The sequence below is a fragment of the Cydia amplana genome, chromosome 9 (assembly GCF_948474715.1).
Source record: "Cydia amplana chromosome 9, ilCydAmpl1.1, whole genome shotgun sequence".
NCBI classification, from domain to species: Eukaryota; Metazoa; Arthropoda; class Insecta; order Lepidoptera; family Tortricidae; genus Cydia; species Cydia amplana.
In genome coordinates this window covers 8,504,118-8,529,006 of record NC_086077.1, presented here as the reverse complement: position 1 = coordinate 8,529,006, position 24,889 = coordinate 8,504,118, and the positions used below count along the sequence as shown (strand labels likewise).

At 36.8% G+C, this 24,889-nt stretch overlaps 2 protein-coding genes across 2 annotated transcripts; both read right to left on the bottom strand.

Moving 5' to 3' along the window:
- Window positions 1–3,084: 3,084 nt before the first annotated feature.
- LOC134651046 (uncharacterized) lies at window positions 3,085–14,727 on the bottom strand. The gene is made up of 9 exons (XM_063506026.1): window positions 14,463–14,727; window positions 14,007–14,129; window positions 13,021–13,128; window positions 6,263–6,417; window positions 5,675–5,830; window positions 5,046–5,152; window positions 4,587–4,698; window positions 4,049–4,179; window positions 3,085–3,261 (listed from the first exon to the last, which is right to left on the bottom strand). Exons 1-9 carry the CDS (start codon window positions 14,625–14,627, stop codon window positions 3,098–3,100), a joined length of 1,221 nt encoding a protein of 406 aa, XP_063362096.1. The 5' UTR covers window positions 14,628–14,727; the 3' UTR covers window positions 3,085–3,097.
- A 2,105-nt stretch (window positions 14,728–16,832) lies between these two features.
- On the bottom strand, window positions 16,833–24,551 carry LOC134651071 (26S proteasome non-ATPase regulatory subunit 12). The gene is made up of 9 exons (XM_063506058.1): window positions 24,478–24,551; window positions 24,156–24,272; window positions 23,553–23,665; window positions 22,967–23,195; window positions 22,126–22,275; window positions 21,054–21,277; window positions 18,890–19,046; window positions 18,109–18,272; window positions 16,833–17,003 (listed from the first exon to the last, which is right to left on the bottom strand). The coding sequence occupies exons 1-9, from the start codon at window positions 24,535–24,537 to the stop codon at window positions 16,862–16,864; spliced, it is 1,356 nt and encodes a 451-aa protein (XP_063362128.1). The 5' UTR covers window positions 24,538–24,551; the 3' UTR covers window positions 16,833–16,861.
- Between the last annotated feature and the right edge of the window lie 338 nt (window positions 24,552–24,889).

Here is a 24,889-nt window from a genome sequence, read left to right as displayed (position 1 = left end):
AAAAGAAAAAAAAATATGTTTTCAACCAAAAGTTATTTCCAATAATCGACAACAAAAAGAAACATAGGTACTGTATTAGTCATTGGCAGTGCTTTTGACAATTTGTTCGAATTTGTATACCGGTTCTAAATACCCTAATGCATATGTACATTTCGGCATTGACCAATGGTTAGGAACACCCTGTAGAAATGTCTGTTTATTGTGTGGTCGTGTATTAGTATTAGAAAATGGGACGTGCGAAGCCTCGGCATTCTCTGCCTTAACGCTGTGTAAGCAGTACCGTCTGCGAAATGTTAAGAACATTTCAAATCATGTGCTGTGATTTACTCTGGTTTCTAGTCTGATGTCCATTCCAAAGTTCATAGCGACTAAATTACCCCTTAGTTCTAATTAATCTTGTAGCGTATACCAATACCGAAAATGTACTAAGACCTACGGTTTAACTGATAGACTTAAGAGCCCATCAACGTGCACACAACAATATTAAATTTAAATAATCACGATTATTTAGGAAAGGCGCTAGTATGCACGTTGAATGGGCTCTTAACGTCATATTAGTAAGGGTCAATTCATAACTGTCAAATATGCGATCTTACGTTATTTTCTCCACTATACTTTACAACAACAACATAAACATAACATTTTAAAGCGTACCTACTAAAAACACAATTATGAATGTGCAATTTACAAGTCATTTAAAAGAAACCGCTAGTAAGTACATGAAGAGCACTAAGTCTTATTAAATGCAAACCAGTTTGATATATGTCAAATTATAATTGTTTTTTTATGAATATGATAAACTACCTTTTTAAACTAAAAACAAAAGTTTGGGATTATTATTCGAATAAAAATGTTCAATTGTTATTTTGTATGTTTCACCGTCTCTAGCTATAATTTCATAAAAGAAGTTTACAAATATAAAAAAACATTGCCGCCTCAATTGCGACAACTAACGATTTTTATCAATTAGAACAACATCAAAAAGTCATCATTATACCTGCCGATTGATTACATTTTCTAAAACACCAATTTCCATTATTGTGTGTATTAATTATCTATTATGGTACAGAAGAGAAAATAAATATTTTAGAGTCAGTTCCTACATGGATGAATAAAACAAGAAGACAGTGTCGGTACAAAGTAGTGTTCTTCTCATTTTCAGCGCCATCTACTGAAAGGAAGTTGACGTGTATTGACAAGAGCTAGCGACGAACCAAATAGATGGAACTGAGACCTTTTTCAAAATAACTCTCCTTCCATTCAATAGATGGCGCTGCAGTACCTGATCCTGAAGACAGAGGTCTAAGCCTGGAACAGAAAACTGCTGCGTTAGTGACGCCATCTGGAAAAAAGCTGAATATTGGAAGAACGCGATTTTGTATAGACGTCGAACTTGTCGTTTTATTTGTCCATGGTTCCTATAAGGATCCCATGAGCCGTCTAAATAAATCCACCAGTCTTCCATACCTTGTAATGTGATGTTTGTATGTGAACATAAGGCTTGTGCATATTGCATAGCATTATATTATGGTGACGCTTTTTCACGCAAGAACAATAATAAAATAGGGCAAAGCAAGGCAATATTAACTAATTTCTGGTTTGGTTCTGAAGTAATTAATAATAACTGCTTTATTTTACCCTAACTATTACAAATAGTTTAGGTATGCTACGCTCAAAAAAACACTTTTTGCTTCACAATAAAATAATTGTTATTAGAAAGAGAATAGTGATAGGTCTTATATTAACCGTCGTCAAACTAAAACGCTGCTAGTTTTTTAGAAATCAGACTAGAAGATATACTTAGTCTTTAGTTTGAGGACGGCACAATTTTACTTAGTTTGCACATTATAGTTACTTAATATAGTTAGTATTTTACATCAAGTAGTTCGATGGAACTGGATGTCAGTGGTACACAGTCAGCTGTAGAAGTTTTTAAGCGGACGAGGTGTTCAAATTGAACTTAACACATTCAATGCCAGCGACCCGCTAGGCGGGTTGTCTGTTCGTATTCGTAGCTACGCTTGTAGCGCGTAACTCGCGCTGGCAGTGAATATGTTAAAACAACTTTATTTGTAAGAAAATAATAATGTTTGCAGGTCATTTTGTAACGAACTTCTGCTACTGTACAGTTGCTCTTAAATATCCTAGTATTTTTTTATTACCTACTAAGGATGCAGATGCACATTACAACCCAATAAATAGTAAATTTCCAGCGACTTTTACGGACAACCTTATGTAAAAATAAAATATATATGTATTTATTATATACCTTTTTGCAGCTAATATTGGTACCACCTAATTTTACAGGCTATTTTGTATGACTAAAATAATCATGTTACTAAAAGTTTTCGACGATAAGTAAATGTGAAGGTAAAAGATGAATCAGAGACTAATAAATTATAAATATTGTCAATGTATAGGAAAAATCTGAGGCTTGAAAATAATAGATAAACTAGACGCGATAAGACGACTTATAAGTCGCAGCGCATACATATACATACGTCCTATCGATACGACTATTAAAGCCACGACTTTTCCTTTAACATTTTTGTAGTTGCGACGGTCTGATATGTGTATAACAAAGTATTATTTTCACCAAAGCGATATTTGGCTAGTCCATATATTTAGATAATTATAGTATTAAGGGAATACTAAAATGTTACACTATTTAATAAAACTTTCCTCGCTAATAAAGACTTTTACTACACTAAATAATATTCAGGTAGATACAGCACAGCTCTTTTTGCTAATGTTATTATTTGTCGTATATCATTATTTGTCGCCAGTCCGAGCGGTAGCTATGATGTGTGATGTTTGATGTATGTATGTGACGATGTATGATGTATGAGGTAGATATGATGGAGCTCGAAGCGATAATATTTGGACATGTTCTCAAGTAGATATGTAAGTAGAACAGCATCTAATCAAAAGACCAACTTACCAAAAACGAGATTTGGCCGCGATCCACACTGAATATAAATGACAACCGACAGGGCCAGAGGTACACTAAATAAGGCTAAATAATAATAAATAACAATAACAAATATAGTAAACAAGCATATATTTTATTACCTACTCAATTTTAATTATACAAATCTCACTTGCGAGTATTATTATACTGCCACTCAGCGCAGCCCCAGCCTTTCACGCCATTCACTTCAACGGTGCACCATCGCTCGTAGATTTTCGCTTCCCGATCTTTGCCCATGTACAATGAATCCTCCTCGTTTACTACCACTTTGACTATGTACTGTTCACCTCCTGAAAGTATAAGTAGTAGAATAAATTATAGACTTCAAAACTATATTACAATGAAGCTTAGAATAAATTTAGAAGTGGAAAAAATACTGTCTTGGGTGAGACTTGAACTCACGGCCTCTGGATCGATATTCCAGCGCTCTGCCATCTGAGCCACCAAAACCTCATCCATAGCCAGTAAATCTTTCCACCATATTATGGGTCTAGGGGACCCTAGCGACATCTACCGTAAGAGCGTTACACTTCTTAAACGGCTACCGGAGTTCCAAGTCATATTGGAAATTCACCAGTTACGATGTGCTACCCATACTAATTTAATTTTACAAGCAGAAACGTCTGCGACCGATGCTATAAAGCTTAGAATAAATTTAAATGTGGAAAAAAAATATATATAGCAGACGCAGACGTTTCTGCTTGTAAAATTAAATTATATTACAATGGCCATTTATATTTAGGTATTCACAAAGTGTATTATAATTTTGAATTGACTTCCTTATCATGCATGACATAGTAGCCATACATGACTATTTTTATTTATGTTTTATAACCTATCATAATGTTACATTAATGGACCATATTAGATGCCTATCTCGTAATTAGCGATAAATGTTACTGAATGCGCCCTACTAAGGCACGAAGTGCTAATAAACTTGGGCCGGGTGTGGCACACATAACTTTCACATCAGACTTTTTTCTTATTAGACGTTAGTGACGTTACACTTCTTATAGAATCAATAAATCTTTGTTTTGACCAAACACTCGCTATGAAATTATTAAAATTATCTTTTACCTGCTTTAAAGCTGAATCCGTAATCCTTCGGCAATATTCCGTTCTCTCCGTGTTGGTATAGTTTAAAATCGGTGGACTTCACGGGAGATATCATCTGATCAGCCTTTCGGCATAGGTAGCCAATAGTGAGACTGAAAAAAAGTTTATCATTTCAACTTGTGTCATTGCGACAAGGACAAAGTGCTGTAGAAATGAATATAGCCTTATTCTTATTACCTATATTGACATTATTGACTATACAAGCTAAAAACCTCTGCCTAAAAGCATAAAATGGTTTACAGTACATATGGTGCTACTTTCCCGCACTAGTGCGTAAATAAGCACTTTTCGTTGCAATGTCAAATATTTAAAGGGGCATATGTACTGTAAAACGTTGTACGATACGCGTGCGAATAGGTAATTCGCAACTCGTGTCGATTTAAAACACTCCCTTCGGTCGTGTTTTAATTTATCGCCACTCGTTTCGAATTTCCTCTTTTCCGCACTTGTATCGTAAATAACTATTTCAGAATATGAGAGGTAAACTTTTCATACTCACTGGGACAAGATAGCGGGCTGTGACACGCAACCCACGGCCAGACAATCTCCGTTCTCGAGATACAAAAAGTGAAGAACGTATCTGTGGAAATTGCGCCAATCACGATAGTTTCCTGAAATGTAATAAAAAACATTATATACGTTTCGTCGAGTTTGCAAACAGTGGGTGCGTTGCATTCGTCACAACGTTATACGAAATCAAGCCAATAGGTGACTATTAAGTAAGACCATTGGTATATCCATCCATTCTCATATTGGCTATGTGAGAAGTACGTGATGGTGATGGGCTATGGGCCCAGCAGTGCGGCGTTAATGTACAGTCAGTTGCAGAAATAGTAGACCCCTCCTGTAACAAATCTCTATGCAGGGGGGGGGGGGGTGTAGTTATATCTGCAGCTGACTATATACCATACTAGAACGTAGTTAGTGGTTATATTGTCATTGCTTAGTATGACCTTACCGAAGCTATGATCTCTGACGCACGGCATGCTTATATCCGTCGTGACACCGTTGATGGTGACAGTGCCTAGTAGGTGGCCCATCTGCTCATAGTGAGTTTGATGGAACCTGAAATGTAAAAAATATATTACGTTATGTTACAGGTCTTTTTTACTGAGCTTTTACTTACCTATTTGTAAGTAGTGCTCCGAATTTAACAGTAGGTAGGTAGATTAAGCCGTTCATGTATGTACAGTCCGCAAAACTATTAGCTACAAACATGTATGCAGGTGTGGTAAGCTAATGAGTAATGGTTTTGCTGTACAGTCAGTAGCAGAAGTTGCTAAGCGGGCCAGCTGTTCAAAATGATCTTGACCCGACTTTATTGTTAAGAGAATAAGAGCGTGTCAAGGTAATTTTGAACACCTCGCCCGCTTAGCAAAGCAACTTCTACTGCTAACTGTACATGCAAAGTCTGCGTATTTAATCCGAATTGAGTAGGTTAATTTTGTCCTTGTGGGTTGAAAGTTTATATGGTATGACACTTTCACAAATGTTAATAGATTAGCATTAGATCGCAGCAATTATTGCTTGTACGAGTATAAGCAACTGAATCATATTTAATTAAGGTAATACTAGTAAAATACTAACTTTTTAAGTAAATTGAAATAGTCGACGGACCAAGCCTCGCGAGCCATGTCACTAGCCATACTGAGTGGTGCCATGTGGGTGTCATAGTTGAAGTGGCCGAAGTGAGCGCTCCATGTCACGCTTAATTCGACGTCCATCTTTTTGCCACCCTTAGTTCTGGAAAAAAAGTATTTATAATTAAGACAGTTTCAAAATTAAGGCTTTGCGCCATTTTAACATTTGGCAAATTCATATTTTTTTATCACCCTATTTGGTGTCCCACTTGGCATTTATTAATTAATAGCATTACCTAATATAGTAATAAGTAGTTTTTATTGACACCAATTTTTATTAAACCAGAATGACGCTAACGGGTAACTCAAAACGTCTGTCTCTAAACTAGGAAATAATAGGTAGGTAATTAATATTATCGTATCGTAATAAATAGTATTTTATACAATCGTGATATAATGGAGAGCTTTTCAGTCGAGTACCGTGTTTAGGCAACGAAGCTTGCTGAGTTGCCTAAGTGAGGTACGAGATTGAAAAGCTTGATTATATCACTATTGGTTACAATGGTTTTTCTACGAGTCAACAAAAATATCTTACTTCATCTCGCCGCTGTAAGTCACGTCCCAGGCCCGCATAGGTATGAAATTATCAATGGAGAGTCCCCCTGACTTGTAGTGACCCTGTTCCACTTCAGTTTGAGTTGCACGAGTGTCGGGGAGATTTGGTGTGAGTAACAAATCTTCTCCTTCTACCTGTAGATATAAATAGCAAATAAGTGACATTAGTAAAGGTTGCAGGGACAAACTGGATACAAAAAGCACAGGATAGATCCGACTGGCTTACTCTGGAGGAGGCCTTCACCTGAGAAGGGGTTCTTGCTAAATTCACCTAGTAAAAAAAAAAAAAAACAATATGTACATAAGTGACCAAACATTACTAAAAAATGACTATTAGAAAATTAAATAAATTGTATTGTAGATTTTTTATGTTTGACATTGTAATATGCAAGAAATAAAAGGCTTTTTTATTTTTTTATTTTTTTATTTTATTTATTTAAGTGACATTAGTAAAACGTAGTTTTTCTTGATAAAACGAAAAAAAAAACCTTTCTTCGCCACCCGTCCCCGACTTCCCCATATCTTTTTTTTTGTCATAAAAAATATACCTATATAGTCTGTGCGGAAAGAGAAGAGTCGTGGAATGTATGGGGCTCAATACATTCCACTACTCTTCTATTTCCGAACAGACTCTACTAATAACTTATTCAAAATCCTAAATGTTGAATACGCTCATGAATCCCATTGTTAAGTTGAAATTTGTTTTTTATTACCTATACACGCATACCTACTGCATACCTATATGTACCTATGATGAGATGACCCGCCGCAGTTTAGTTGCAATAAATAGTCATAAGCGTATGGACCTGTTTTAATTTCTTCTAACACCTTCACTCCAAAATGAACCTTAACGACTAAACATTATGGTCCATCGACCACGGATATCATTTACGGTGACCTATTACGCGGAGTGAATTTATTGTAATTTGGAGTTAAATATGGACAAATCAGTGCAAAAAAGTGGACAATATAACGGATTAAAATGTGTTTAAGTGAATTAAAGTGAAAAGAACGATATAGACTGGTAAATTTAGGATTTACAACCAAATGTTTCTACAGCCGTTATTATCCGAACTAAATTGAACTGAGTGATTTGGCATGTTTCAAAGGACAGTGGAATAGTGCATTTATACATACACAGCGGCAAAATAAGATAGCATTGGACATTACGTACCTACTTATATGCAGCGCGTACTTACCTACGTACTTATGCGCTTACCCTACACGGTAAAAAGTGAGTGCCGCGTTGGAACATTCTAGAACTTGGTGATTCGGTATTTAATTTGGTGATATTGTAACAGTGAAATTACACAATGGAGCAGATAGAAAAACGTATATTACTTCAGAAAGATACTTATGAAAAGATAGAAAAGGCTTATAGCAACTACAAAAAGTCGCCTAAGGAAAGGATAACTATTGGATATGTACAAGGAAGAATGGATACTTTAGATACTTATTGGAAGGAATTTAAGATAGTTCACGAGAAAATACTTCTATCGATTTCTGTAGAAGACAGACAATTACTTCCGTACTTCTCCGAGGATATGTTTGACCAGTTTGAGGAGTTGTTTTATACTTACAAAGGAGAGTTGGGGACGGTGTTATTGAAGCTTAGTCCTGAAATCGCAAAGGTGGACACATCCAAACAAACTGTGAGTAACACAAGTACATCCAATAGTGAAGTCCGTTTGCCTAGAATTTCCATACCGACATTTAATGGGAATTATACAGAGTGGCAATCATTTCACGACCTTTTTGTGGCATTAATTCATAACAACTCGTCATTAGAAAACGTACAGAAATTACACTACCTGAAAAGTAGTCTGACGGGCGATGCTGAAGTATTATTGCGGCAGTTTTCTATCACTGGAGAAAATTATACCGAGGCATGGGCGATTCTGAAAAGGAGATATAACAACAAGAGATATATCGCGAATACAGTTTTTAAGAAGTTTTTTGGACAACGAGCGTTATCTCAAGAATCGGCTTCCGCGATTAAACAGCTGTTAGATACCACTGTAGAATGTATGAACGCGCTCAAGAATTTAGGTTTGCCTACCGATCAGTGGGATGCAATCGTCATGTTTGTCGTCATATCTAAGCTAGATGTCAGCAGTCATAAACAATGGGAAGAGACAATTAGTGAAGATAGTTGCGATGACTTGCCTGGATTTGAAAGATTGAAGCAGTTCTTGGAAACACGGTTTCGCACATTAGAGATGGTAGAACCTGCAAATAGAAGTTACAAACAACCACCGAGTGTTAAACCGAAGGCATTTCACACAACGGCTAGCAACGACGATCTGCAATGTACCTTCTGCAAAGAAAAGCACTACATACATCATTGTAAGCAGTTTAGCAAGCTACCTATTGAAGAGAGGTACAGCTACGTTCAAGACAACAACTTGTGCTTTAATTGTCTCATACCTAATCACACCGTGTTTAAATGCAAACAACGCACGACATGTCAAATCTGCAACAGAAAACACCACTCCTTATTACATAGAGAGAAGAAGACAGTAAGTGAAGACAAACAGGTTACAACTGCAACGAAAGAGGATCCGCCTGCGCACACAAACGAAGAAAAGTTTGTCACCAAGGTCACAGCGCATGTGGCAAGCGGAGAACAGCCTGGTGAGAATATATGGTTGCCAACAGCACTGGTAGACGTCACATCGAGTTCAGGTCAGTCACACGTCTTCCGTGCTCTCATTGATCCAGGTTCAGAGGTGTCACTAGTAACATCAAGAGTCGTCGATTTATTAGGTTTAAATAAAAACGAGATCAGCGGCGTCATGTTTGGTGTTGGTGAAGGTAATCGCACATCTCTTAAGCACTTAGTAGATTTACAGATTACGTCTAGATATGATACAAATTTCTCCTTTAATGTAAACAATGCATGTGTATTAAAGTCTATAACGCGTTTGTTACCTGAAAGGGAAATTAGAGGTTATACTTGGCCTCAGCTTAAGGATATACAACTGGCTGACCCCACCTACAACGTACCAGGTAGGATAGATATTTTACTTAGTGCGAAAATCTATGCGAAGATAGTAGATAATGGTTTGATTAGGGGGCCAGGTGACGTAATCGCGCAGCACACCCGTCTCGGGTGGATCTTGTCCGGTGATATTGAGATCAATTCAAACAGGTCTCATAATGTTAGGAGCTTTCACATCACAAGACAAGTCGAGGAAGATAACAATCTACTAAGTAAATTCTGGGAATTGGAAACAGAACTTTACACAACCAAGAAAGCTTGGTCTATAGAGGAAGAAAGTTCTGAAGAAATCTACAAAAATACAACGGTAAGAGATGAAACAGGAAGATATGAGGCACATCTGTCTCTGAAACAAACAAAAGAAGAAACAAGAAAGCTTTGCGGTGAAACAAAGCAGCACGCAATGACTACGTTCCAACAACTAGAAAGGAAGGTCCAGAAAAATGACAAACTGAAAGAAGAAGCTACAACGGTCAGCAATGAATATTGGAATTTAGTTCATATGAAGAAAGTAGAAAAAGAAGATGAAAGGGAAGCTATTCACCTAGCCCCGCACCCTATAACTCGTGAGGATAAGGAAACCACAAAAGTGTGGATAGCAAACGATGCGTCGTCGAAGGGCTCCAACGGTCGATCCTTAAATGACAGCATGCAGGTAGAGCCTACCTTGCAACCTGACCTACGCAGCCTCATCATTCGCTGGAGATGTCACAAAATCTGTGTGGTAGGCGATATAGTTAAGATATATCGTCAATTAAGGATGACAAGCAACCATACCGGTTTACAGCGGATAATGTGGCGAGAACGAGATGAAGCTTCTGGCAACTTAGAAAGTTTATATCAGCTGTTAACAGTCATGTTTGGGATCACTGCGGCACCTTGGTTAGCAGTACGAATGCTACGTCAACTCGCTGATGGTGATTCGGAAAGATATCTACTAGGCGAAGCAGTGGCTAAGAACTCCTGCGTGGACGACTTGATGACTGGCCACGAAGACTTATCTGAAATGAAGGTAATATCTAATAAAGTTAATAAGTTAATAAAGGCAGGTGAACACATGCAGGGATGGTCAAGCAACTCTGAGGAGTTGTTAAAGTACTTACAAGAGGTTAATAGAGTCAGTAAAGAAACAGTGAACAGTCTGGAAATTAAGCTAGATAAGGTAATAAAAATACTTGTACTTACCTGGGACAGGAACGAAGACATATTTAAAATTACTGTGAACTTACCGGAACTCAGGAACCCTGTAACAAAAAGGTTAGTTTTATCAGATGAGGCGAGTCTCTTCGATCCCGTACGGTGGGTGGCTCCAGTCGTCACAACAGCGAAGGTCAAGATACAGAAATTATGGCTTTGCAACTATGGATGGTATGACGAGCAGCCCTCAGAATTGGTTACTTACCGAGATGAGCTGAACGGACTGCAAGTGATCGGGACCCCACGGTGGATGACAATCACAGCAGGAATCAGAGCAAGAGAGTGGTGGACTGGACCAGAGTGGCTGAAAGACAAAGATACCGAGTTCACTAGAGTTGACATTCTATCAACAAGTTTAGAAATGAAAAAGACAAAGTTGAAGAGAGTACTAGCTCAACGCCGAAGATTTATAAAATGGAAAAACAAGACAAGGCAAGAAGATTGTTTGACAGCAGCTGAAATGGAAGAAATAGAAATGAGATATATAAGATTCTATCAATATTTGATATATGAAGAGGAAATTAAGAATCTGAAAAAGAATGGTAAAATTATGGCAAAGAGTTATTTAATTACACTGACCCCATACTTAGATGAACATGGTCTGTTGAGGGTCGATGGCCGCCTTAACAACTCGTCCTTCGCAGAAGAATTCAACCACCCTCAAATCATTACCAGTAAGCAACATATCACAAATGTTTTGATAAAGGAGGTTCATGTCAGAATGCACGTAGACACACTTGCAATGAGGACATACATTCGAGGCAAAGATTGGATTATTACTATTAAGATAGCTATCACACAAGTTATACGCAGTCGCAGTGTCGCCAGTGTCCGCTTAACTTACTTTACTTACCGGCCGCACGCTTGTATGCCACCAAGCCACCATCGTGATATATATCCTAGACTCGAGTACAAAAGGGTGGGCGGTCAGTCATTCAACTTTTAAAATATACTTACCTAATTCAAGTATAAAGGAAATACCTACTTATCAAGTTATCAGGTAAAACCTCTAATCATCCCAATCAGACTTAGGTATAGTCGCGAATAAAGTTAAACGTTCATTACATAACCGCTTTCCCGTTATGTATCTGAATACATGTGCATACTTACTTATAAACGTAACTTGTAAACATTGAAATGATATACTTAGTTAAACCACTCCGGTATTAGTTCGCCAACATCAAACATCATTCAAAAAGAGACTTTATTGTGTTATAATAAGACTTATACTCGAGTGTGTTCATTAGATTGTTTAAAAAATATGAATAAGAAGTTTCTATATTCGTACTTAAACTAAATATTATTCACTAAAGACATTGTTTAGCTAACACCAAGTTTGTAGTTAAAAGTACCTAAAACAATCCATACAGTCCATTACAATTGAATCTTTATCAAATTCCGTTAGCAAACAAGATGTTATGTTGTAAAATCGAATATTTTTATAGTTGTAAGTACGTAAAGATGTCTTACCTGCATCTTACATGCTACTATGTAAGATTACATTACAAATAGTTATTAATCAAGTATTATTTCTTCTATTTGTAATCTATTTGCTTTAATTATTTTGTTAAATTGCTCAGTTTACATTATCTAGAAGCGAAACGATATAATTAGAAAACATGAACTATAGAAAATTGCACTTTATTTCTATGAATGTAAGGTTCAAAGTGTTTTGCTTAATGTTGATAACATATGTACGTATGTATATCTCTCAAATGTAAACGAGCAGCTGGGTGATGGGATTTTGTTTACTTCTTTAACATTATTGTTAGTTAATAGTTAGTATACATTTGTGGGTACCTAGCTTGACTAGTTATGTAGCACGTAATTAGCACCAAGCTAACTTGTTTGTGAGATAATAATATTCTCTAAGGCCCGACCATAGATAAATATTGTGTTTCTAACGAATAAAATGTACCTACATATTTTAGTATAAAATAATTAGCGCCGATATTGTAGTATAAGTTTGTAACTATTGTACTGAGTGAGGACCTACAGTTTTTTTGTGATAGTTTAGTTTCAAGTTTGTATAACGACTGTTAGTTGTTAACTTAACGTTTAATGTAAACTTAAAGACTAGATTTTCGTGCCTTATGCCTTTTTTTGTTAAAGTTTACAATGTACTTAGTGTTATTTCGAGGTTTTAGGTTAACAAATGTTTCCTTACTCATTCTAAAGCTTATAGTTTAAAAACTGTTGTTTTTGGTGGGCGGTATGTTAAGTTGAAATTTGTTTTTTATTACCTATACACGCATACCTACTGCATACCTATATGTACCTATGATGAGATGACCCGCCGCAGTTTAGTTGCAATAAATAGTCATAAGCGTATGGACCTGTTTTAATTTCTTCTAACACCTTCACTCCAAAATGAACCTTAACGACTAAACACCCATGATACAATTTATAGCGGAATTATGATTTAATAGTTAAGGCGAAGTTATGTACTAAAGGCGAATTTAGGGTACGTATTTTCGCCAACCCGTACTTTCAATACAACATTGATAACGGGGTTTCATAATGTAACAGTTAGAACTCACTTTCAAGTACATAAATGTATCGACTTCGTGGTGAGCCCTGCGTGCCAGGCCGCAGATTAAAGCCGCTCCTTCCTTTGACATCCCGTTGAAATATAAAGCATCTACGGCCTACAAATAAAAACAATAATTACCTAACAAAAAGGTTTAGAAAACGTAGGTAGACATATCTAATCATAACTGGGTAAAGCTCGTAGAGTCTGTGGGGAAAGAGAAGAGTCGTAGAATGTATTGGATCCCATCACAGACAATCCAACCTCTAGACATAGCATAGTCGCGCTACCCCCTCTGCCACACATACAGTAGCGTTACTCCATCTTCGAGTCAATCCCGTGCCGTGATTGGTCCGTGTCTTTGAACGGACCAATCACGGCACGGATTCGCTCACCTCGTCTCCCCGCACCCCCGTATTTTTGGCAGCATCGGTTTCATGAAATAATTGACCTAAGCTCAGTCTAGAGGTTGGATTGTCAGTGGATCCCATACATTTCACGACTCTTCTCTTTCCGCACAGACTCTAGAAGAGAACAAAACGAAAAATGGAAAGGTGGACATAAATGCCAAAACGAATAGAAAAAAATGCCAAGGCCAAGGTGTTCCAAATATTTGAATAGAGGCTCTATTATCAAGACGTTAAACTCCATATTCAGATATTTTTGAGCATCTTGTTGCATGGCCGCTCCGATTTATCTGATGGCGACTGTGCATATTCGTTGGTGGGTTTTTACTTTCAAGGGGTTTAGTCGTTTCAAGTGCCTGATTGTCTGGTGTGGGAAATATAATATAGGTAACATAATAGACTAGCGACTCGCCCCAACTTCGCACGGGTTAACAAATTATACCTAAACCTTCCTCAAGAATCACTCTATCGATAGTTAAAAACCGCATGAAAATCCGTTCAGTAGTTTTTGAGTTTATCGCGAACATACATAATACACAAACAGACAAACGCGACGGGGGACTTTGTTTTATAAAATGTAGTGACTTACCAGTGGATAATCTCCTAGATTGAATTTCTTCTCCAGAGGCTCGTCTTGTTCGTGTGGTTTGATGGTACCATCGTCGCTTCGACCCACATCTACGGCGCGCAGTCTTCTCAGGTGTCTAAGTAACTAGGACATTCAATGTAAGTTATTAAACAAGTGGTTGAAGTGGTAAAGGGGTTGCCGGCCTGCATATTCATAAAAAAAAAACGTGATGCAAAAAGTGTCAATGTATCTTTAACATTTTAGACGCCAATGACCGATATATCCGCACCGTAGGTTCAACGCCAGAGACCGATCGGTCACAGACCACAGAGCAACATAGACCTACGTGCATAATATGCATAAAGATCAATTTCAGTTTTGACACTTCAATGACGTGGCGTCTGAGTGACAGCTTCTGTGTTTAACACGGCGTCGAAAAGGTTAATGATTAGGAAAGTATAAAATGAAATAACTTACCTGTCTACTCCTTAAAAATAGGTACATAACAATAAATTTCAAAAAGTAAGTCTTGTTCCTTTGCTGGTAAACTCCGAATATCGCCGGTTTCCGCTCTGCATTTAAAAATCTAAATATTAATACTAAGGATATCGGAACTATCAAAGAAATTACTAAAGTTAACATTTTAGTAAATTTGTGTTATGGTAGACGACCTAATCAGGCGGCTAATGATTGCCAAATGATGATAATGAAAGATCCGTACACATATCTTATCAGGGATATCGTGATATTTCATTAGTGTAAATTATCAGTAAGGTATTAAGCAGTAGCTTTTACTTAATCTCAACTGATTTCATTTATTTATCTTACTTTTTTAACAAAATAAGGATGTAGACGATGACTACGATGAGTAATTTAATTGGTCTATACCAGCGGTCGGCAACCTTTTAGCAGCCAAGGGCCACATAGTAGTTAACGAAGTTGACGTGGGCCGCACTTTATTAATATCATAACTAGACTAGATATTGTCGTTTGTCAATATTACATACAAAATAGCCAGGGAGGCTCGCGGGCCGCAAGTGACAGCTTCGCGGGCCGCGGGTTGCCGACCGCTGGTCTATACCTACTGTCTACGCCCTACGGGTACTTATTAGGACTAGGGACCGCCATGACTGAAATTATCGAAAGTGTCGATCCGATGTTTTTTTTTTTTCAAATTATATTCCAACAGAAGCAGTACAATGATCTCCACACTAGGGTCAGTCTGTAACGTATCTTAGAGAAATATCGAAATATTTAATATAATATGTACTTGTTAATGATGCATATTTATGTTAAATAAATAAAAAGATGTAGTCAATTAAAATAAAAAGTTCGCATATTACATTCATAAAAGTATAGGATTTATAACAAAGCATGGTAGTTTCATTAAATACATTTACACATCCTCCTCTCTAAAGGCCGCTCCACATTCTCGCGAGATAATCACGCGAGAATCTCAGGAGATTCTCAGCGAGAACTGTAGTGAGAACTTCTTTCGGGTACACACTCTGTTGTGTTCTCAAATAGTTCTCACTACAATTCTCACGCTCGATGAAGATGGACGCTGAAGTGACCGCTGCGGGAAGGCGGCGGCTCGCTTATTACTGAGAAACATGCGAGTGTGGAGTCAATAGACGTTCTCACCAGTTTTCACGTTCTCGCACTCTTTGTCTCGCGCCAAAAAACCGACAAAAGCTGGAGAACTACGAAGAGAACTGAGAAGAATAGGCCGCTCGCTTCCACATTCACGTTTCTCACGTTTCTTGTGTTCTCGCTAGATTCTCGCGAGAATGTGGAGCGGCCTTAACACCGTCTTTATGTAATGGATGTGATTAAGGCGCTTAGCACACTGGTTCCGATTCGCACGTCGTTCTGATGTGCGAGCGGGATGTCGCTATAATACGCGCATAGCGTTGTCTCGTTCAAACATCGGAGCGACGTGCGAATTGGATCCAGTGTGCTAAGTGCCTACAAAGGAACAAATTAATTAAAATGCGATTATTTTATATCAATTCGTATTTATTAACTAGACTTACAGAAATAAGGTAAGTAAGAATAAAGTCTCAGTACCAGACAGACATGTATTAGAATTCACTATTGACCAGAAATTTAAATTATTAAAACTTGAATAAAATTTTAAAGGAAATTACTTAGTAAATCGAAGAATTTAGGTAATATAGGTAGGTCATATTCTATATTAAAAGCCAATTTATTTCTATGGAAAAAATGCAAAGGTGCATATACTTATTTTGTGGTTTATTACAGTCTTGGCTTTTTAACAACGAGCCATATTATGTACATATATCGATGAATAAAATATTTCACCCAAACAATAACTCTCCTTCTCGGATTAGATTAGGCGATTCATTTACGAAATTAGTCTTTAACGTTACATAATAATAAGAGTTAGGTTAGGTTATAAGGAACGGCTTATTTAGGGGGAAATCTAGCAGAGGGCAAACAGTCTATCGGAAATAAAATCAGATACCGTTTTATTACGCCGGCGTTCGGTTTTTTAATGCAATCACTTAAGTATTTAATCCATCTGTTTTCATCCAAAATGTCGAATAAAAGCTAATACAGCTATCAAGGCTGTGGTGGAGTAGCAATTAGCGATAGTCTATTCTTTCGTACATGAAACGTAGGTACTTCTTTATGTAAATCTCGTTTGAATTAAAGAGATGCAGATATCACCTTTTCTAAAAGAAAACGCCCGCAAAAAAACTAACACCGCTCAAGATCGCATCGTATCAAAACTAGCATCGCTCAAAACTACTTGCTTCTCACTGATCGACGTCGTACGAACTGCCTCAAAATTTAGAATTATTCGACTGATACTATAGAGAATTACTGTTAATTTCACATAATTAGGTACTTTACTCGGCACCCGTGGCGAGCAAGTGTTTGTGCACGCATTCCTCCTTGTTGATGAGATGCGTGGTCTTGTTGACGAGCTGCATTAGCGTGTTGAGGTTGTTCGACCACTCGTTGAGACGGTCTGACGCGTTCATGTTCAAGCTGGAACAAGGTTTAGTCTATAATCCCCCGAACGTGACAACTTCAACATAATTCGAATCAGGGCTCGGAAACCGTATTATTTCTCAAACCGGTTTCGTTCTGACACCCGGAAACGAAAAGTATTTCGTTTCCGTTTGCGGTTACCGGTTAAATAACTGTTTTATTAATTATGTATTTATATGTAGGTACTAACATCTAGTTTCTAAGTTTCGATGTACATAAGTAGACTAACACTATGGATGTAAAAGTCTGAAATAAACAAATTTTATTTTATGTATTTATTTATTTATTAAGGTACCGGTTTATGCCAAATTCGTTCGCCTTCCATTTTTGTGGAACAAAATTAACCGGTTCAATAGAAAATATCCAAGCTAGAAAGAACGAGTAAAGATCGGTTTTCCTAGGATAGCGGTGCCGTCTTATAGCGGCCGTCTCCATACTAAATAATACGGCTAAATATGGATGGAGACGGCCGCTATATGACGGCACCGCTATCCTAGGAAACCAGAGCATAAGTATTACTATCTCTTTACGTATCACACGTATCACAACGAATAGGGATGATGACACATGTTGAATTTTATAACAAAATCTAGTAAAATAGATAGCAAACGAGCAATTTATCACAATAATGTGGATATTAAAATAAAATATTGAAAAATTACAAAAATACAGGACCTGAAATTTTCAAAATTTAAGTTTTTTTTAACTTCCAAAAACAATAAAAGTAAGGGTACCATTCGATTCCTTACATTTCATGCAATAAAATATTGTATAGCAACTATATACATGAACGCAATATTTCACCGACAAAAACGCAATTTTCTTGTTTTGTCCATACTACAAGATGGGCGATGACGTCACGGCCCTTGTCCGTTTTGTATAGGGCGTTTCGCGAGTGAAGTGCGACTGTCGGACTTTGACTACAATTTCTGACTTTTGTGTTACTTTAATGCAATGGGTCCCATATAGACATTTGATCCTAAAAACAAACCCGATCGATTGATACCATAAAAAAAAATAGTCATGTAGCCTATTGCGTTACATTAAGCCCCTTCTCATGGCGGCCCCGCCACAGAAGTCTTAGGTTGACTAAAACAGTTACCTGAAATGCACGACGCCAGCAGGGCGGTCGATCTTGGCCTTCACGACGGCGCTGACCACGAGTTGGCTGAGCGCTTCCTCCGTCTCTGTCTCGGTAAGGCCTAGCAGCTCGCTCATGCGTTTCACGGAGATGCGCGTATAATATATGGACATGATGCGAATGTTCTGGAAATACAAGACATAATTCTCAAGCTAAGTTCCATTCCACAGAATAATTTGGTTTTATAGTAAAAGCTGATGAAAACGTTGAAAATACTCTCTATATCGTCAGGTGAAAACCAAAACTCATTAATTACCACCAAAATTTCATAGCAATAGTGAACCATATTATCACTAAAATAAGGTTGATTTTTGTTTAATTATTTTTTAGTATGTAGTGAGTTTTGAATGTTAGTGTTATTACCTTACGATATGTCACTGGCTCAAGTCTAAAACGTATCAACCGTTGACGACCGATCTGGCCTAGTGGGTAGTGACCCTGCCTGTGAAGCCGCGGTCCTGGGTTCGAATCCCAGTAAGGGCATTTATTTGTGTGATGAGCACTGATATTTGTTCCTGAGTCATGGTTGTTTTCTATGTATTTAAGTATTTGTATATTATATATACCGTTGTTTGAGTACCCACAACACAAGCCTTCTTGAGCTTACTGTGGGGCTTAGTCAATTTGTGTAAAAAAATGTCCTATAATATTTATTTATTTTATTTATTTATTTATTTATCAATAACTGTAGCAATCCTTATGTGACTCAACAATAACCAAAGACCTGACTGAACTAACTTACATGTTCAACCACCCTGTTCTTAAGGTCGTTCCATCGTTCCTGTCCCTTCTCGTCCGTCGAGTCGAAGTAGGGCGTCGCTCGCAGCGTTTTCTCGTAGTGTTGGCAGAGGCTGTTCCACTTGATGATCTCAGGGGTGATGAATAGGGCCAGTAGTTGCCTGAAATAACAAATACATACAGTGTGTAAGTCTAATACGGGCAATAAATTAAACCAGATATAGAATTTACCCGTCTTATCATTAATTAAAATGTTTTTTTAAGTTACACTTAATTATGACCCCGTGATTAATTTTTTCCACATGTACCGAGCAGCAATGTACTGCAAACATTAAGAAACAGAAGATGACATGACATTACTAGATACGAGCTTTTTATAGTAACCGCCAACAAGCGTTGACAGTTACTTTAAAAAGCTCGTATCCCGTAACTCGTGTGGTGTATTACATTGCGGGCCGAATTATTTTGTATGGTTAAAATTTTCAATGCATTTCTAAGTAAAATCTATCTCAATATACTTTTTAGGTCCTATGCTAACCACCGTTTAAATATTCGCCCGTATTGGATTTACACACTGTATAGTTACGAAGAACAACGCAACAACACATTGATGCAATTATATTTGTGAAATGCTACATCGCGAGCAGTACTACTGAGTTTCATGGTACAAAAATGGATATTATAACAGCCCATGTTCAGGGCCCCAATCTAGAGTTGTAATATTCAACTCTATTGACAGCTATTAAAGTTCAAAAAACATTTTTTATCACATGCACTAGAGGGTGTCAGGAGACGAGGTTCAGGATCTTAACGTGGACCGGTGGACGTAACTGAATGTCGCGCTCCCGTCTATGTGTGGTAACCGTAAGTGGTCTTATACAGGATGGTCCAAACCTCGACGTCCAAATTTTTTTTTTATATTCCTTACATCGTGGGCTATCAGAATATACCCCATGTATGTTAGCTGATTTTTCGTAGCTTTCGAGTTATGAATTTTTAAACTTTTAACTTTTGTTAAGATATTCCGGGGTGAACCGATAAATTTATTAAAAAAAACTATTCAACTTTATTCAATGTTTCTTTTTGTGAATGTTGTTTAGAAAATAACCAAAAGTCCTTGAAATAGCTTGTAATTTATTTTTATTTAGGTAAGCGCCAAATCTAAAGTTGTCATGCTGGAGCGTAAAACTTTGACATGTCTTTTTTTTTTTTCAACTCGCAGCCAAGTGTTTTTAGCTACTGCGCCGTTTTTATAGGATTATGTTACAAAAATAAACATTCAATACAGGGTTGTATACCCTAGACGACACTTCCTGTACAAATAAAAAAATAGATAAAAAACGTTTATTTCAGGCAGAGCCTATAATCGCGTAGATAAAGTCTGGAACAGTTTGCCCAAATCCCTAATCAAAGCTCCCTCAGTGAACTTTTAAAAACAGACTCGACGACCATTTTATAAATGGACAAAACACAAGTGAAGGTCCTTCACTGAAGGATATTGATGTGCACATATCAGCTATAAGCTGTGCATTCATATAAAATAATATTTTTCTCAAAAATGGACGGCAAAGTCGACGTTGCCGGTTAAAAAATTAAAAAGTTAAAAACATTGCAGTCTCGATTTCGGGACTGCAATGTTGCATACAAATTCCAAACTTTTTCCAAATAGATTTCCAAATAGAGTTCCAAACTTTTTAAAAGTTTAAATGGCCATATCAAATGAAGGCATAGGTTCATTAAACAGCCAAACAGATGATCAGCACTTATTATTATAACGTTGGTACCGCGACTATTTAGGTGTCTCAAATAGGTTGGCGTTTTTTCAGCAGAAAAATACACTTCTATTTTTTTTAAAGGCGGCAAAGCAAATATTTTTAATAGTTTTACTTTTATCTGTGAAAATTAGAACGTTGATTCTGTAAAATATTTATATTTCTTGCACCATTTTTGAGAAAAGCACTATATATGACTCGGCTGGAAGGCTACTTGCTGGCTTTGGATTCATTTAAACGGATTCCCAAGGTCGTCCGTTTAAAACGAATCCTCAGCCAGCAAGTAGCTACTTCCGAACCTCTACAATAATGTACTATTCCATTATGTAATTCCCCATCCTAAAAAAAATAGATTAAAAAAACTTGTAATTGGGGCGATCTGTGTTGACTACATACTTGTAATCAGGCAGCTTGTCAAGATCCTTGTCCTCGTTGACTCGGTGCGTGAGATCGGCCTGCTCGTTGTCATAGGGCGCCAGCACGAGGAACACCACGCTGCCTATGAGCGCGTCCGCGCCGCCCGGAGCGCCCAGCGCCCGGAAGTGCCGGCACACGGACAGGTATGCCCCGTTGTGCTGGTCTACGGCGATCATCAGGCGGTAGAACTTCTCCTTTAACTCCTGGCAATGAAAAATGAAAATGAATGTGTGTGTGTGTTTACGTGTGTGTGTGTAGGTATATGACTGTGTGTGAGATCGTGTGAGTGCAAGTGAATATGTTGAACTTTTCGGAACTTCTTATACAATAGGTACTGTAAAGCATAATATCGTATTTTAAAAACTGGTAAGTACTTAAGAATTTAAGTTAATTAAATAATACCAACTTAGTATATCAGAGCCTCTGTCTCGTCATAGTTAAGTATTTTAAGCCATTTAGTTAGTGATTTTTTACATTTGTACAGTTGCAGATTATATATACTTAATACTTCATTGATAGTAAGTCACTTAGGTGGTAGAGGTCTTTCGTTGGGAATCTGTATGGTCAATGGTAACAATTTTAAAGCACATGAGAGTACTACACACAGTAAGCTCTTAGTGAGTCTACTCTTTTTTAACGGTGACTACATTGGATAAAGTTGGGTGGGTATAATATTACACAAAATAAATTTTGAAAACAGATAATTTATAATAAGTAATGCTGTGAGATAACTTTAACCCTTTAACAGGCTGAGGGAGATATATTTCCCACATATTGCACTTCAAACTTGTTCTATTTTCAATGAGTAAGATTGACATCCCATTGTCATTTTTGATCTGTCAGACCGGTAAAGGGTTAAACAGCATAGTTTAAAATTAAATGAATGTTATCTTTAATACCCCTATTTTTGTTTCTACACGGAAATATCTCCAAAATTTTTATAATACTGACTTTAGACACTAATAAGTAATCTTAATAAATTGTATATTTTTTTTATTTCTAAGGTATTAATTACTTTTCTACATTACTAAGCATTAAATGGTGCAGTTACCTGAGTATTTTCTTCCTCAAAGAACTTTGTGTTGATCTTCTTCGAGATAATTTGTGTCCTGACATAATCCTTGATAGCAAGGCACAGTCTCATCTGTTCCAATATAAGTTCTACTTTCTCGCGCTTGTCCATGGAGCCATACGTTTCCACCTAATAACAATAAGATTTTATAATACTTTGCACATATTATGATTGTTAAAAATGTTAAAATAAACCCAATTTATTCGAAAAAAAACAAAATAAATGCAGTTCTTTTTTGAAATAAAGAAGCTCTATTAACAATAAGTTTTGGCAAAAATTTCATTTTTGGTACAAGCTTTTATCGCTGACTGTACTTTTCTTACGACAGACAACTAATACTCATCGAGACAATTCTAAAAACCCTTAACACAATTAGGTTGCGTTGTTTCATCAGAGTTCATATGGCCACCTCCTGTCTCCATCATCAGATCAGCTCGATGGTACCATAATATTGCATTATCACCCGACTTACATATGTATGCAAAATTTCAGTTCAATCGGAAACCAGGAAGTGGATCAAATTTAACTTGCAAGATTTTATTACAGACAACGGGACAGGTGAAACTAAATAAAAGCTTGTAAAGAGGAAATGCCCAAAAAAATATGCAGTTGAAATCTCAAAGTACCTTCTTAGTAGTAAAAACACTATTTTCCTGTTTTTTTAGAGAGAATTATGTAATAAAGAGTACCATATTTGTATTGCATTGTACCATTAGTTGTTTACCCTTGACAGTGACATAATCCAATGGATACAGAACCTTAGAATATCTTTATAAACAACCAAACAATTATGCCATACAAATAAACAAATAAATTGTACCTGAAGTTCCTGAATAATTTTGGCTGCCTCTGCCACATTGTTTTCCTCTTCCCGGATCTTAGCCAAGATGTGTGTGAGCCTGGCCCTCTCCACTTCCACATAGATCTTGCCCTCGGTGATGGATCGCAGAGTCTCTATGAGTTTGACTTTAGTGTCCTTGTCCGGTGTTTTGTCAACATAAGTGTAGCATTCTTGGACCATTTTGACAACAGCCTGTTTAAGTTGAGATCTGAAATATAGTTTTATACAGTCAAAGCCAATGTATGTGTCTGGTGTGAAAGCCAGTATAGGATTCATAACTGATGTTGTTTCAAATAATTATAAACATATGCAATTTCTACATCCATGGATGCTAAATTCAATATGATAATGATATTTTGTATAATATGTTTTGTCTGTATAAAAAACTCTTGTTTACTTTTTGTTCTTTCTTTTGTTACTGAAAAATGTTTGTCTTGAATATGGATACCAAAGAATTGTTTAGATTAGACCCTTTTTTGCACACTATATTTATATTATATCATTTAATTTAACTCTATAGCAAAATATACGACTTGCTTAGGATATTACTGAAACCTAATATTACCTTCTCTTAGACAAAAGCACAATCTGATCATTCAGTGCAGTCCAGTTCTTAGCCTCAAAACAAATTTGCACAATTGCAACTAAAATCCTGGCAGTTGAAGCCATGTCAGCACCCTGAAATGAAATATATTTTTAAACAATAACATGGAATATGTGTGTAGCCAATACATTCTATAGAGTAAATAAATATAAATATGCCCCAAATTATATGAGCTAATTATGCGTGGATTCATAGTTTGGATACCCCTGAACTAGTAGATTTATATTTATATAGCCCTTTATTCTGAACATGTTTGTTGGTTTTAGTAGTAATCTTAGTTTTGAATGTTTATATGAAGTCTCTCAGTTCAGTGTGCCTGTCGGCAAAGGCCTCCTCCAACTCCTTCCAGTATTTCCTATCTCGCCACCCTTGTCATGAGTGGTCCCACTGTGAGTATAATTTCGTCTTCCCATTGTGTTAATTGAGTGCCTTGCGAACTAGTAGATTAGCATCCAAGAAAATAAACCATCTAATTACCAAGCTGATGAAAAATGAAAGGGTGATGTTTTGATTTTGTTTTTCACAAAGGAATTGTTTTACTATAAACAAGGTGTCTTCACTTACTGTTCGTGTCTGCTTCTCCAGCGCCAGCAGCTGGTCGATGGCTTCTTGAACCTTGCCTTTGGAGGCCCATGATTTCCATAAGGGGATCTTTTCATCACAGGTGGTGCTATAGTCCACCTAAAATAGTGAAAAGTATTATAAAATGTTAATAAAAACGGTATTATCGCTATTGTACCAAAAAATACCCTAATTAGTTAAATCTTCGGCAATTATTAAACCACAGTAGCGCTAACTCTTTGTAGCGTCATCTTCATAACCTATTTTTTAGCCATAAATATTGTTGTATTATGATATAAAGGTTGAACCTTAGATGTGTACTTACCTCCATTTTTACTATTTTGCCACCGGCATCAAGACTAGTAAGATCATCGTTCACCGACATTGTTTCAGGAAAATAGAAACTGAAAAGCAAAAGTTACGGTATATCAAACGGTAACAAATACGGCAATAAAACGGTACCAAATATAAGTGTTATGTATGATTACCAACTATAACAGAAATTTTATTCAAACACACACCCTTTTATATTATTTTAAGTCAAATATAGTGAGAATAATAAACCAAGAAACAAAAAAGTGACTTGCAATAGTTGCAATTCTCTTCTTGGCTTGACTTGACAATTCACGTAGTTTGACGTAACAAATCGCTGTGTTGCCACAACAATAAAGATGCATGCTCCAAAACCACTTATATTTGAAACTTTCTGGAAATACTAAAGCGTTAACACACGATCT

Excerpts from the sequence above, each read along its gene's own strand:
- LOC134651071 (XM_063506058.1), bottom strand. The coding sequence starts at position 24,537 with ATGTCGGTGAACGATGATCTTACTAGTCTTGATGCCGGTGGCAAAATA. Across the intron at positions 22,276-22,966 it reads AAATTATTCAGGAACTTCAG|GTGGAAACGTATGGCTCCAT; the intron begins GTACAATTTATT and ends TATTGTTATTAG. Across the intron at positions 17,004-18,108 it reads GCTGGCGTCGTGCATTTCAG|CTTGAACATGAACGCGTCAG; the intron begins GTAACTGTTTTA and ends ACCTTGTTCCAG.
- LOC134651046 (XM_063506026.1), bottom strand. The coding sequence starts at position 14,627 with ATGTTAACTTTAGTAATTTCTTTGATAGTTCCGATATCCTTAGTATTA. Across the intron at positions 5,153-5,674 it reads TATTTCAATTTACTTAAAAA|GTTCCATCAAACTCACTATG; the intron begins GTTAGTATTTTA and ends TTTACATTTCAG. Across the intron at positions 3,262-4,048 it reads CGGATTCAGCTTTAAAGCAG|GAGGTGAACAGTACATAGTC; the intron begins GTAAAAGATAAT and ends TTATACTTTCAG.